The following is a 14,630-nucleotide window of genomic DNA, read 5'->3' on the forward strand; positions in this document are numbered from 1 at the left end:
TTTCTCAGGATGGCTTTGGCTATTCTGGGTCTTTTGTGCTTCCAAACAAACTTTAAAATATTTTGTTTGAGTTCCATTAAAAATGTCCTTGGTGCTTTGATAGGGATTGCATTGAATCTGTAGATTGCCTTGGGTAGTATGGTCATTTTGATAATATTGACTCTTCCAATCCAAGAGCATGGTATGTCTTTCCATCTATTTGTGTCATCTTTGATTTCTTTCATCAGTGTCTTCTAGTTTTCAGAGTACAGGTCTTTTGCCTCTTTAGGTAGGTTTACTCCTAGGTATTTTATTCTTTTGGATGTGATGGTAAATGGGATTGCTTCCCTAATTTCTCTTTCTGCTGTTTCATTGTTAGTATATAGAAATTCCATTGATTTCTGTGTATTAATTTTGTATCCTGCGAATTTGCCGCATTCATGCATGAGCTCTAACAGTTTTCTGGTAGCGTCTTTAGGATTCTCTAGGTATAGTGTCATGTCATCTGCAAATAGTGATACTATTACTTCTTCCTTTCCAATTTGGATTCCTTTTGTTTCTTTTACTTCTCTGATGGCTGTGGCTAGGACTTTGAAAACTATGTTGAATAGTGGTGGTGAGAGTGGTCATCCTTGTCTTGTTCCTGATCTCAGTGGGAATTCTTTCAGCTTTTCACCATTGAGAATGTTGTTCGCTGTGGGTTTGTCATATATGGCCTTTATGATGTTAAGGTAGGTTCCCTCTATGCCCACTTTCTGAAGGTTTTTTTTTTTTTATCAGAAATGGGTGTTGGATTTTGTCAAAGGCTTTTTCCATGTCTCTTGAGAGGATCATATGGTTTAATCTTCAGTTTGTTAATGTGGTGTATCACACTGATGAATTTGTGAATGTTGAAGAATCCTTGCATCCTGGGGATAAATCCCACTTGATCATGCATGATGTACAATCCTATTAATGTATAGTTGGATGTGGTTTGCTAGTATTGCATTGAGGATTTTTGCCTCTGTATTCATAAGTGAAATTGGCCTGTAGTTTTCTCTTTTTTTTGGGTTATCCTTGACTGGTTTTGGTATCGGGTGCTGGTGGTCTCATAGAATGCATTTGGGAGTGTCCCTTCCTCTGCAATTTTTTGGGAATAGTTTCAGAAGGAGAGGTATTAGCTCTTTTCTAATTGTTTGATAGAATTCACCTGTGAAACCATCTGGTCTTGGACTTTTGTTTGTTGGGAGTTTTTTAATCACAGTTTCAATTTCAGTTCTTGTGAATGGTCCATTCACCTTTTCTATTTCATCTTGGTTTAGTCTTGGAAGATTGTACCTTTATAAGAAATTTCCATTTCTCCTAGGTTTTCCATTTTATTGGCATAGAGTTGTTTATAGTAGTCTCTTGTGATCCTTTGTGTTTCCATGATGTCCATTGATACTTCTCCTTTTTCATTTCTAATTTTATTGCTTTATGTCCTCTCTCTTTTTTTCTGGATAAGTCTGTGTAAGGGTTTATCAATTTTGTTGATCTTTTTAAAGAACCAGCTTTTCGTTTCATTGATCTTTTCTATGGTTTTCTTTGTTTCTAGTTCATTGATTTCTGCTCTGATCTTTATGATTTCTTTCCTTCTACTAACTTTAGGTCTTGTCTGTTCTTCCCTTTCCAGCTGCTTGAGATATAAAGTTAGCTTGTTTATTTGAGCTTTTTCTTGTTTCCTGAGGTGGGCTTGTATTGCTATAAACTTTCCTCTTAGAACGGCTTTTGCTGCATCCCATAGGTTTTGGAGTGTTGCATCTTTGTTGTCATTTGCTGCTAGGTATTTTTAAATTTTGTCTTTGATTTCTTCAGTGATCCATTGGTTGTTTAGTAGCATGTTGTTTAGTCTCCACGTGTTTGTGTTTTTTGCAGTTTTTTTCTTGTTGATTTCCAGCCGTACAGTGCTGTGGTCAGAAAAGATGCTTGATATGATTTTAATTTTCCTAAAGTTAGTGAGGCTTGATTTGTAGCCCAAGATGTGATCAATCTTAGAGAATGTTCCATGTGCACTTGAGAAGAATGTGTATTCTGTTGCTTTTGGCTGAAATGTCCTATAAATATCTATTAAGTCCATCTGGTCTAATGCTTCATTCAGGGCCTGTGTTTCCCTGTTGATTTTCTGTCTGGATGATCTGTCCATTGCTGTAAGTGGAGTGTTAAAGTCCCCCACTATTATTGTGTTATTGTTGATTTGTCCTTTTAAGATTGTTAGCACTTGCCTTCTATATTGTGGTGATGCTATGTTGGGTGTGTAGATATTTTAAATTGTTATATCTTCTTGGATTGATCCTTTGATCATTATGTAGTGCCCTTGCTTGCCTCTTAAAATATTCTTCATTTTAAAGTCTATTTTGTCTGATATGAGTATTGCTACTCCAGCTTTCTTTTGATTCCCAACGCATGGAATATTTTCTTCCATCCTCTCACTTTCAAACTGTATGCATCCCTAGAAGTGAAGTGGGTCTCTTGAAGACAGCATATATATGGGTTTTGTTTTTGTATCCATTCAGTCAGCCTATGTCTTTTGGTTGGGGCGTTTAGTCCATTAACATTTAAGGTAATTATTGATATGTATGCCATTTTATTAATTGCTTTGAATTTGTTTTTGTTGCTCTTTTTTCTTCCCTTCTTCTCTTGTTCTCTCATCTTCTGGTTTGATGACTATCTTTAGTGTTGTGTTTTAGTTGATTTTTCTACTTTGTGTGTGTATCTATTGTTGATTTTTGGCTCGCAATTACTCTGAAATTTTGACATAAGAATCTACATATATATGAGATTGTTTTAAGTTGTTGGTCTCTTAACTGCAAGTTCATCTCCAGTGTCCTGCCTTTGTACCCACCTCTTCTCATGATTTCTGATTTTGGTGGCTTAATTGTGCATGGATGATTTTGTGTCTTTACTGTATATATACCTTTACTAATCTGGGTTGGTGTTTTTTTCCTTTCTTCTTTTTTCCTTTCCTTAAGTATATAATGCCACTCCCTTCTGGCCTGCAGAGCTTCTGCTGAAAAATCTGCTGATAACCTTATCGGGATTCCCTTGTATGTTATTTGTTTCTTTTCCCTAGCTGCTTTCAAAATTTTCTCCTTGCCTTTAATTTTGGTCACTTTGATTAATACGTGTCTTGGGGTGTTCCTCCTTGGGTTTATTTCATATGGTTCTTGTTGTGCTTCCTGGATTTGAGTGAGTGGTTCCTTTCCCATGTTAGGGAAGTTTTTGGCTATTATCTCCTTGAATCTTTCCTCTGTCCCCTTCTCTCTCTCTTCTCCTTCTGGCACCTCTATAGTACAGATGTTGGTGCGTTTAACATTGTCCCAGAGTTCTCTGAGACTCTCTTCATTTGTTTTCAATCTCTTTTCTCTCTTCTGGCCAAATCACTGATTTCCAGTAATCTGTCCTCCACCTTGCTTATTCGTTTTTCTGTCTCTGGTATTCTGCTGTTAGCTGCTTCTAGTGAATTTTTTAGTTCAGTTATTGTATTTTGCATCTCTTCTTGTTTAAGCTTTATATCTTATATTTCTTTGCTCAGTGTTTTCTGAAAATTATCCATCTTTGCCTCTGGTTTATTTCTAATGTCTTGCATCATTTTCAGCATCAACATTTTTTCCAGGAGGTTGAGCATCTCCTGATTGCTTAGCTATTTTTCTGTTTTCTTTTTTTCTTTCTCCCTTATCTGAGTTATAGTTCTCTGTCTTTTTATTTTTATGGTTTTTTGGTGTGGTGACCTTTTTGCAGACAATAGAGTGGTAGCCCTTCTTCCTGCTTGTTCTGTCCCCCTTGTGGCTGAAGTTGGTACAGGGGCTTGCTGTAGGCTTCCTGATGGGAGGGACTGGTGCTTTCCCACTGGTAGGTGGAGCTGATTCCTATCCCTCTGGTGGGTGGGGCTTTGTCTCTGGATGGGATTAGAGGTGGCTGTGTGCCTGGGGGGTAGCCTGTATAGGCAGCCTGTTTGCTGAGGGGCTGGGCTCTGATCCCACCTGGATTTTTTTTTGCCCTGGGGCTTCTCAGTGCTGAAGGGTGGGGCCAGATTTTCCCAAAATGGCCACCTCCAGAGAAATGCATGCTGCTGAATATTCCCGAGAGCTTTGCTTTCAATGTCCTTCCCTCACAACAAGATGTTTTCCCAGGATGTCCTCCAAGAACTGCAGTCAGGTTTGACCCAGATTGCAGTCTTTGCTTTGCCCTGGGACCCATTGCACGTGAAAGTCTGTGTGCACCTTTTAAGAATGGGGTCTCTGTTTCCCCCAGTCCTGTGGAGCTCCTGTGCACAAGCCCCATTGGCCTTCAAAGCCAGATGCTCCAGGGGCTCTTTCTCCCAGTGCCAGATCCCCACATGTGGGAGTTCGAACTCTCACTCCTGTAGGTGAGTCTCTGTGAACTAGTTACTTTCCAGTCTGTGGGGTTCCCCAACAGGGAGGTATGGGGTTGCTTATATCACATAACCGCCCCTCCTACCTCTTGATGTGGCCTCCTCTTTGTCTTCTGGAGTAGGATATCTTTTTGAAGGTTTCTGGTCCATTTGGTTCAAGATTGCTCAGCATTTGCTTGTAAATGTTGTTGTTTTTAGGCTTAAAGTTGAGCTCTGCCATCTTTTTTTCTTTTTTCTTTTTTTTTTCTTTTTTTGCCGTTTCTTGGGCCACTCCAGTGGCATGTGGAGGTTCTTAGGCTGGGGGTTGAATGGGAGCTGTAGTCACTGGCCTTCGCCAGAGCCACAGCAACATGGGATCTGAGCCGCATCTCTGACCTACACCACAGCTCACGGCAACGCCAGTTCCTTAACCCACTGAACAAGGCCAGGGATCGAACCTGCAACCTCATGGTTCCTCATTAACCACTGAGCCAGGATGGGAACTCCTGAGCTCCGCCATCTTAATCCCATCTCCAAGCTGAAACTTTAGTGCAGGAGGTGGATAATAAGCGAACCAACATGAAATGTCAGACAACTATGTCTTCCTGTGCTGTTTTTGGGCAAGTTCTCCCTGACACTAAGAACAAAGCTGAAACTGAGTTTGTGGGAGAGGAGAAGATTAAGCTGGGCTGCCAAGGCCCTGGGGGAGGAGGGCAGAGGGTGAGATGGGGGACAACTGTGGACAGGCCAGCCTCTCCCAAGTTCCCAAAACAAAACAATCTGGAAGTCCCTCCTTCTCCCTGAGGCACCAGAAATAACCACAAGCTCTCCTTAAGGAATTTGTGTAAGGAGAGGTCCCAAAGGAAGGAGGGCCCCTCTTCTCTCCTCTCAAAGATGGATTGTGGAAGGTTGGTTCCATGATTTCCCAAGAATTTTGTCCAGAGCCAGAGAATAGGAGCATCTGTGCCCTGGGCTCTGTCCTGGACGCGGCTCAGGCCACGTTCTGGGGCTGGCGGCAGCTGGAGCCACTGCTGCCTAGAGGAGGCTCTGACCTGCTGGGCTGTGTGTAGGGCAGCTCTGGCTGCCTGCTGATGAGGAAGCTTCTGGCCATTGCCCTGGGAGACAGGAAGCCCAGGCCAGGCAGGAGCAAGGGAAGCATCTGAGGCCTTCAGACAGGGCTCCTCCATCAACTGTGATGCCAAAGGGCTGGGGGAGGGCCTGGCCACCCAGCAGGTGGGCTTGGGGGCCACAGCTCCCCCTCCCCAGAGCTCTGGACCCCAGGCCCCTCCCTTCCCCTGCCTTTGGAGACAGGCCTGTGTGGGCATCTCTTAGCCCCTCCCCCAGCCTGCCCATCCCAGAGGCAGGGACTATGGAGACTGTCTGGCCAACGAGCCTCCCCCGGACCTGCTTCTCCACTGGATGTGTTTTTCACACGGAAATTGGATTTTCTTAAAAGGTAATGTATTAGTGATCTCACTGTGTCTCAATGGGTTAAGAACCCAAGAGAGAGTCCTTGTGGATGTGGGTTCGATCCCTGGCCTCCCTCAGTGTGTTGAGGATCCTGCTGTTGCCACACTTAGAACAGGCAGCGTGGAAAGACAGCTGCCTGGGAACCAGGACGCCTAGGTCCCATCTTTACTCTGCCACACAGAGGGGCACTGTGGACAAGTCCTGCCACCTCCCTGGGGTTCAGCGACACCTTCTCTATGACAAGAAGATGGGACGAAACTAAGGGCTTAGCAGTCTGTTTTGAGCTCCAGGGTGAGGGGACTGGCCCTTGCCTTGGAATCGTGACAAAGGACACTTAACCCCCAACAAATAGGAGGGATGGAGCAGTCCCTCTCATGAACCATGAGATTTAGACAGTGAGCCTCAGGTCAGCCCATTCCGGGGTAATTTTTGTTTGTTTTTTCATTTGGTGGGTTTTTTTGTCTTTTTAGGGCTGCACCCATGGCATATGAAAGTTCCCAGGCTAGGGAGGAATTGGAGCTGTAGCCAGTGGCCTACCCCACAGCTCAAGGCACTGTGGAATCCTTAAGGCACTGTGTGAGGCCAGGGATCAGACATTCATCCTCATGGATCCTAGTCAGGTTCTTAACCGGCTGAGCCACAGTGGGAACTTCCAGGGCAATTCTTCTACTGAAGCACAGAGGCATCACCATCCTCCTGGAAAGTGAGGTTCCAGGTTCTATTCGGTTTGCTTCAGGAAAATGTAGGAATTTGAGGTTTCTGCCCACAAACTTGGGGAGTGCACACTTGTTTGTGCACACTTGCTTGTGTTGATGAAACCCTAATCAATTATCAATCATCAAAGAAGTGGGAAGTTTTATTTGAGCCAAACTGAGGATTATAACTGGGGAGACAGTCCTTCAGAAAGCTCTGAGATCTGCTCTGAAGAGCAAAGGGGGGAGGCCAGTGTGTATGTGATTTTGGGGAAGGGGTACATGCACCAGGCACACATCCTGGCAACGTCACAGCTCTTCAAAGGAACAGACATCTACAAGTAAGGAACACTACAAGTTAAGACTTGTAGTGCTTTTTTAAGTGTGGGAAGATGCATGACACTGGGTTCCTACAAATTTCTCCTGAAAATATCTAAGGATCTGAGGGCCCGTTCTACCAGTTTTGCCAGAGCACAAAGTGTCTCATCCTGATTTTAGCCTTGAATTCCTTGCAGGGTGGATTGTAGTCAGTGACTGCAGAGGCTAATGGCTTGATTCTTGTAGGTCTGGGTGGTGGGCAACGTTCCTGTTTCACCATCCCCTACCTTTCAGGCTCTATTTCAACCAGGGTGTGGGAAGCATTTTATTAGCCTCTTGTCCAGGGCACTAGGGAGGCTCATGCCGGATCAGGTGAGGATTCCATCCATAGGCTCTCAGGTGTATTACTCACCTGGTCCTGTGACCCGCCGCCAAAAGCCTCTGGAGCACGTGTCTCACGGGTCCGTCAGGCTCCAGGACGTGGTTCCCTTTTGTTGTTCCTTCCCACACCTAGAGTCCCACTGTTACCACCATGGACCTTACAGAACCACAGACATCAGGTCAACCCTGTCACGTCACCTGGTCATGATTGTTTTGATCAGAGGCTCAGTGACACACTTATTAAGACAAGAACAAGGATCTTGTAAAAGAGCCCAAATACAAGTCCTCTAGCTAGTGACATGAACAAGGTCAGGAGTAAACAGGGCTGTAAAGAGATATGGGACTGATGCCAGAAGAAGAAACATGTGTCTTTCTGGGTGAGCAGGTGTTTCTGCCTTTGGGGAGGTCTGATTCAAGAGAATGCAGAGGCACCATGCACACTGGAGGGGAGGGGGGAGGCCCAAAGCACAGAGACCCATTTTACACTCCATATTTTCTTGCCTTGCCTTCACACATGCATTTTATTTCATTTCATCTTCAGATTTTCCTGCCATGGGACCACCTGCTTGGGCCCTCCCCATCCACCCAACCTGCCCCTGGGTGAGGAGCTCCTGCTTCCTCCCAGCAAAGGAGTGAGAGGCAGCTGTGAGGGTCCCTCCCCTCCCCTCCCCCACAGATCTGCTGCCCTGGGCCCTCTGCCCTGCTGACACTGGGATGCTGGGCTCTGGGGCTTTGTGGCTGAGAGTAAAAGAGGAAGAAGGCCTGGGGTGACTTCCAGGCCCCCAGTTACTAAAAAGTGCTGCTGATCTCAATGCATACACGTGTACACACACACACACACACACACACACACACACACACGCACACGCACACACACACTGATAAGCACACAGGCCCACACGTTAAAGAGAGAGGCATCTAGGAGCTGCAGGGCCCCTTCAAGAGCTAGAGGACAGGATGTAGAGCATTGGGGTGGGGCCTAACTCTAGTTTCCCAGGGCTGGGCCACTCCCTAGGCTGTGGCTGGGCAGGGGGAGGGGAGGCTGGGGGAGGGGCTCCCAGAGAGGGACTCTTGGGGGGAGGCTGGGAATTTTCTAGGACTCTTCTGAGCTCTAGGCACATTGGAGGCAATTAGGGTTTGGTGATGTGTGGGGTTTGTGGTTTTTCTTTCTTTCACCTTTAAAAGGTTAAAGCATAAGGAACTGGATGGATTTGGGATCAGGAAAAAGACTTTTCTCTCTGTCTAGCAGAGGGGCTGATGTGAAGCAGACGTTCCAGGGAATAAGAAGAATAACTATGTACATTTTAGAGATCGGATTATGCCTGAGTTTCAGAGAAGCAGGAGGCCACAGCAGAAGGCTAGAGGCACACGAAAAACACTCTCAAGCCCAGCGGTTTCTTTGACTGTGGCAGCAACAGTCCCCACCCAGCCCAGCCACCACCCCAAGAGAATTTGCAAAGAAACTTCTCCTTGAAGAACAGGGGCACCCAGCATTTTTGCCCTCCTGACCAGAAACAAGAAAAGAAAAATAAAACACCCAGGCTCACATCAGCTTTCAAGCTGGCAGTGGCCATTTGCTTCTCCCTGCAGAGGCAGGACATGCTGCCTTTAGCACTGAGGCAGGAGGGTCACGTCCCTGACCTTCAAAAGTGCTCCAGACAGTTGTCCTAACGACCCTGGGCTCCTTTGCCAGCTCCACTTTTGATTCCCCAGAGAGTAGGTGGGATGGAAGGAGCTCACCCCTGGCTTCTTCGGAGCCCGCTGTGGATTTTGGTAAGACTGCACAAACTCTGGAGCCATTCTCATGTGGGGCTGAGCACCAGGTGGGCCTCAGAGGGTCTCTGTGTGAAGCTTCCTGCCACTAGATATTACTGAGCTTTGCAGACCTTAACTCAAAGGAGAGGTGCACTGTACACCTCCTCCACTGGGAAAAAGGGGGCCCAATCCCTAGCTATCCACCCCACCCCCCAAATCCACACACACCCCACACCTAGGGCACAGCCAGGGGCACAGGCAGCTTTGGCAACAAGAGCCCTCCCGAGGCCCAGTGTATGAGGAGCTACACAGAGGGCTGTGTGATGTGCCTTGAGCACCTTAGGAGGAGGGAGGGGCAGAGAAGGAGGATGTCTCAGGGTCCCCAGTGATCAGGAGAAGAAACATGGGAAGACGTGGTCAGCTCACAGGAGATGAGAAGACAAAAGACCAGAAAAGCACCAAAGAGCAGAAAATGTAGAAAAGATGAGAGCAGACAGAGAAAGAGGCAAAGCAGAGTGTGGGCAGCCAGAGAAAAGAGGGAGGGAGACAGAGCAGAAGAAGGGAAGGGAACAGAGAAGAGGCTGGGATGAGGGGGAGGGACGTGAGAAGGGACAGAGGGACCTTCAGAGGACACCAGTAAAGAATCTTCCAGTGAGAAAGGTTATCATAAGCCCTTTTGCCAAGCCTGAGTTCCTACAAGAGCCTCTCGGGCCAAGTACGCGGTGTCAGCCACGTAAAGCAGCAGGTTGATGGCTGTCAAGATGGTCACAGTCAGTCGTAGGTCCCAAATGCAGATGAAAGAGGTGTGGTGATCGCTGCAGCTGTCATCACTGGACCGCTGGGGCTGGCCGCCCAACTTCTCACTGAACTGGTAGAGAGGCCAGAGGACCAGAGCGCTGGCGTAGAGGAGGAGTGAGAGCACGGTCTGTCCCTGCAGGAAGCGGGGGTAAGGAATGGGCAGCTTTTTGTCGTTGTCACAGTCAGACCCATTCACCAGGAAGTTCACGGCGCCCAGGATGAAGCAGATGGCATACACGGCCACGCACCACTCCAGGGCCGGCTGGTGCTGGTACAGGGAGCGGCTGCTGTTGATGGTGAGGATTAAACAGGCCACAATGTTTTCCAGCCTCCGGAGCATGCCTGGCAAGGTGGGCACAAAGCAGGATATATCACCAGGACGGACATAGACCCAGGCCACTTCAATGGCGTAAAGCACAGCGACGATGCAGGAGAAAGCGGTGGCAGTGGTGGCGCGGTCCCGGGTGGGGCCTGGAGACAAGAACTGAATGTGGGCGGTGCCGAAGATGATGGAGGTTGTGAGGCAGACGATGGCGAAGTTAAAGGCATAGGCATAGAGAAATCCATCCCAGGAGAAGGGGAGGCGGGACTGGAGCCCGCAAAACTCCACTAGGAAGATGAAGAGGCTCACGGTGAAGCAGAAACACCAGATGGACATGCACCAGTTAATGATGTCCCCCTTCAGAACGTCCTCACTGGCCACCAGGGAGAAGGGCACGCAGATGAAGAGCAGCTGCAGGAGGCGGAAGAAGAAGCTCACGATGGGCATGGAGCCCAGCCTTGAGGAAGCACACATGGTGATGCGGGCAGGCAGGATGCTCACGGCACCACTGTAAGAACCCTGTAGTTTGAGCACCAAAGGCTTCTTAATACACACAGTGCCCGGGTTGGCTGGTTCCTAGTTCCCTCTGCCTGGTCAGCCCTGATTTTGTCTTTCTTCTTGTTTTTCTGGAAATATAGGACCACCGACCCCTAGAACAGATGTGCTGATCTGGACCATGTCATGATCACACCCACTTTTAAAAGCCAGCCAGGACCCTCCTGGTTAATGCAAACATCTCCAAAAGCAGCAGCACAGCCTACCCTCGGGTCATGGCCTGCAGCGGTTCCCTGCGTCCCTTCCTGGAGGAATCCTCGCTGAAAGCTGGGGAGTTGGTTCTTTCCCACAATGACGCACTTTCTACCCGGGTTGCTGGCTTCCTTAAGATAAAGCTGCTTTTCTTTGATGCAGTGCTTCTCTCTCAGCCTTGGCCTCTTGAGTGATCAGCCTGAATTGGGTGACACACGTTGGCCATCCAGGCAGGAGTCAGATCCCCAGGCTCGTGGCCCCTCCACCTCCTTTGGGCTGAGGCCCAGATGCCACTGGGTAGGTTGGGCTCACCTGCTGGGTGGTGAGGATCTGTAGGTATGTTCCAGCAGCCGCGGATGTTGTTATTTTCCGGAACTTTTCCTGTCCCTCCCACTCCCTGGCCACAGCTGGTTTCACTTTCTGTTGAGAGGAGGAAACTGGCCTCTGCAGGAGCAGAGCACCAGCAGTGCTTTGTCTTTTTCTTCTAATTTCTTACTCTCTTTCTCTTTCTTTTTTTTTTTTTTTTTTTTTTTTTTTTCTTTCTTTTTAGAGCCATACTCAGGGCTTAAGGTAGTTCAGATCTGAGCCATATCTGCAACCTATACCACAGCTCAAGGCAACAGCGGATCCCTAACCCACTGAGCAAGGCCAGGGATTGAAACTGCGTCCTCATGGAGGTTAGTCAGATTCATTTCTGCTGAGCCACGACGGGAACTCCAAGAGCAGCCATGCTCTTGACTGAGTGCGTCCAGGTATATGCACCCTGGAGCCCCCCATCCCACCCATTCGGGCACTTTCGTTGCCCTTTGTCCTTTGGGGGTCAGTTCAGATACTGCAGGACTGGGCAATGGCAGTCTGGCCCTCTGGACCTGGCTCTGTCTGAGGGAGAATTTGTTTGTTTGAAATCTGTTCAGGAGAAGAAAGCGAGGTGAAGTGGGGGTGGACCTCCATCCCTTCCAGAGGTCCCCTGGGACACGTCTGAGCAGATTGGCACGATCCTAGCTATAAGCCCATGACCAAGACAAAAGGAGTGAACGAGTATTTACTGTAATATAGCCTGGCCAAGGTATGTTTTGCCTTCGGAAGAATGCTGGCCCCTGAAAGGGTCTCGCAGTTCCTATTTTGCAGTTAGAATGGGTAAGTGGGAGGAGATTCCGTAGGTGCAGGCTTTCCTGCTGCTCCATAATAAGGATTCTTCCAACAAGGACAGGAAATTACTTATGCAAATGTGAGAAGCCTGCTCCCTTTCCAAAGGCCTCTTTGCTGTCAAGCGAGGATGAGTGTGGGTCTGAACTTCCAGGGGACTGAACCTGCTGTGTTTTCTCTCCCAGGGCCTGATGGGGCTGCCTGGGGCTCTGGCCTCCCATGGCCCGTCTCTGGGAGGAGGAGGACTCCTGGGGAACCTGGCAGAGACTGACCACTCCCCCTGTGTGTGGGGAAGCAAGGTGTGAGATGGTCTCTGCCTTTGGCACCTGACAGGCCACTGGGTTTGGCCAGTGTGTGTGCCCTACAGGGGCGGTGGGTGGATTTCCTTTAGGACAGGTCCCTGCGGGAGGCTCTAATGCCCAAGGGAAGCCAGTGGGCTATTAGTGGACTTCTACTCTGCTTTCCATCTCAGACCTACCCAGCTGGAAAAAGCCAGGCTTCTGTACTGAGATGATCCACAAAAAATGGTGGAAATGGTCCTTCGCGTTGTTTTTCACACCACTGCCCAAGCTGGACCCGTGTGCAGGCATTGGTGAGTACAGGCTGACAGCCCAGGAACAGCCCTGGGTTCTAGACAAAGCCTGGGAGGAAGCGGGTTGCCTCCACCAGGAGGATGCGGCCAACACCCACTCCCCTGGGATGCCCTGAACGGCTCCACATCACACGTCATCCAGATGCAACACCCTCATTCATCTCCAATCCCTGCTTCCCAGCTTGGAAGCTGCTAACCAGTCTCCCAGGCCAGACACATCCCCCCTCAGCTGGTACTACTCCCAGATCTTTCCAGACCCCCACCTGGATGGCAGCTTTGGGGCTCAGCAGCCAGACTTCATGTCCACGGAGTCTGCATTTCCTCCATGAGGCTCCACCTTGGAGTAATGGGCTTGGGGTCTCCTTCCCAAACGGGGGAGAGGCACATGTCCAGGCAAACCTGGGGGGAAGGGAGCAAACCGGTTCCCCCTGCCATGTCATCTTGTCCCCACTGCCTTGCTCTCCCCTAGGGCCTCTCCCTGTTCACCTCTGCACCTGCCCTCCTCTGGGTGGGGCTGTGTCCCCTCAGGTGGCATCTCCTTCTAGGGGTGGCTGCAGGGAGGAGAGGCCAGACCCCTTCAGGGTTTCTGTGAAGGAGGCCGTGGCCCTGTGGTGGGTCCTGGATTCCCAGAGCCGCCATCTTTGGTCCTGGGCTCCCACCCACGGGCCCTGCTGCAATGCTGGGCTGGAGAGCACAGGGCTCAAACCCACAGCTTTGGCACAGTTGTCTGGGTTCCCACTCCTAGTCATGGGTTTTAGGGAAACACTAAATCCCTGAGCCTTGGTGTCCTCATCTGTGAAATGGCGTTAGTAGCACAAGCCACAGTCCCTTTCTAAAACCATTGGTTCATACTCCAGAATTCAGAAATTTTCAGCCTCACCAGGTGACATGGTACATCTCCTCAATTTAACACGACACCCACTGGTGTCTGAAAATACCTTGTAGTGAAGCACAGTAATCTTTCTGCAACTGCACTTTTGTTGTTGTTGTTGTTTATTAAGTTATTTTTATTTTGTTCCCTGATAGCTGGTTGACAGTGTTCTGTCAGTTTTCTACTGCACAGCAAGGTGACCCAATTACACATACATATAGGCATTCTTTTTTCTCACCTTATCACGCTCCATCATAAGTTGCAGCTGTACTTCTGAACATTCATACCAAGTGAAAGAAATAAAGACCATGAAGTGTTTCATATCTTCTCATGTCATGTTTTGTTACCCAATGAATTTTAAACATCCTTTGACAAGTTTCAGAGCTTTGAAGCTTTGGACTTGGAGTTAGGAACCATCCTAAGCTCTATTTCCACAGATGATGGCACAGGACAAAGAGATAAATACCTTCGTGGTTGGAGGCCAGACCCAACCCAGCTGTGAGGTGTGGGATTAGACCAGTCTCCTCACATGGCCAAGGGTGACGGGGGGGTGGGGTGGGGAGAATCACTGCAGAGCAGCTGTGCTGTTACCCAAGCATCTGGGCCGTTGGCCCACACTCCACAGACCTATCTGCCAGCCTGCTAACAGTCACAGTCCTTTATTTTGCACTTTGGGCCTTGGAGAGGCTTTTCCAGCCTGGGGAGTGTTCTCAGCACAGACCAGGCAAACCCTGGTCATGCGTTGGGTAGTTTTCTGTCTATGGGTCCCTTTGAGGAAAGGCCAAGTCAAGGTGAATAAGGCATCTGAGCCATACTGAGACCTTTGTGGAAATGCTGAGCCCTGGGTCCACGAGGCCTCGGGAAACAATACGACGCCCAGGTGTTCATCTCCCAGCAAGGGTGAGAGGCAGTGATGATGAGTCCTGCTCCTGAGCCCTTCCTTCTCGTCCTCATGGTAAACGGCCTTGAAGCCCGACCAGGCTAGGTCGGACGTTGAGGCTGCCATTAGCTGATCCCCAGCAGCCCTGCCAGTCACTTTGACCCCAGGAGACCTGGTGAGCTGCTGCCCTGAGCAATAAGCAATGGCCACAGCCTCAGGTAGCAGCACCGATGTCCTCATTTTACTAGATGGAGGTTGGCTGCCCCCGCAGGACCCTATTTCAAACATTTGTGAAGGGTGGCCTGCATTC

General features: G+C 48.7%; 1 protein-coding gene across 1 annotated transcript; it reads right to left on the bottom strand.

Moving 5' to 3' along the window:
• LOC106504436 (myeloid-associated differentiation marker-like) lies at nucleotides 7,700–11,372 on the bottom strand. Its single transcript, XM_021098954.1, has one exon. It carries the CDS (start codon nucleotides 10,556–10,558, stop codon nucleotides 9,629–9,631), a length of 930 nt encoding a protein of 309 aa, XP_020954613.1. The 5' UTR covers nucleotides 10,559–11,372; the 3' UTR covers nucleotides 7,700–9,628.

The sequence above is a fragment of the Sus scrofa genome, chromosome 7 (genome assembly GCF_000003025.6).
Source record: "Sus scrofa isolate TJ Tabasco breed Duroc chromosome 7, Sscrofa11.1, whole genome shotgun sequence".
In the NCBI taxonomy this organism is placed as follows: domain Eukaryota; kingdom Metazoa; phylum Chordata; class Mammalia; order Artiodactyla; family Suidae; genus Sus; species Sus scrofa.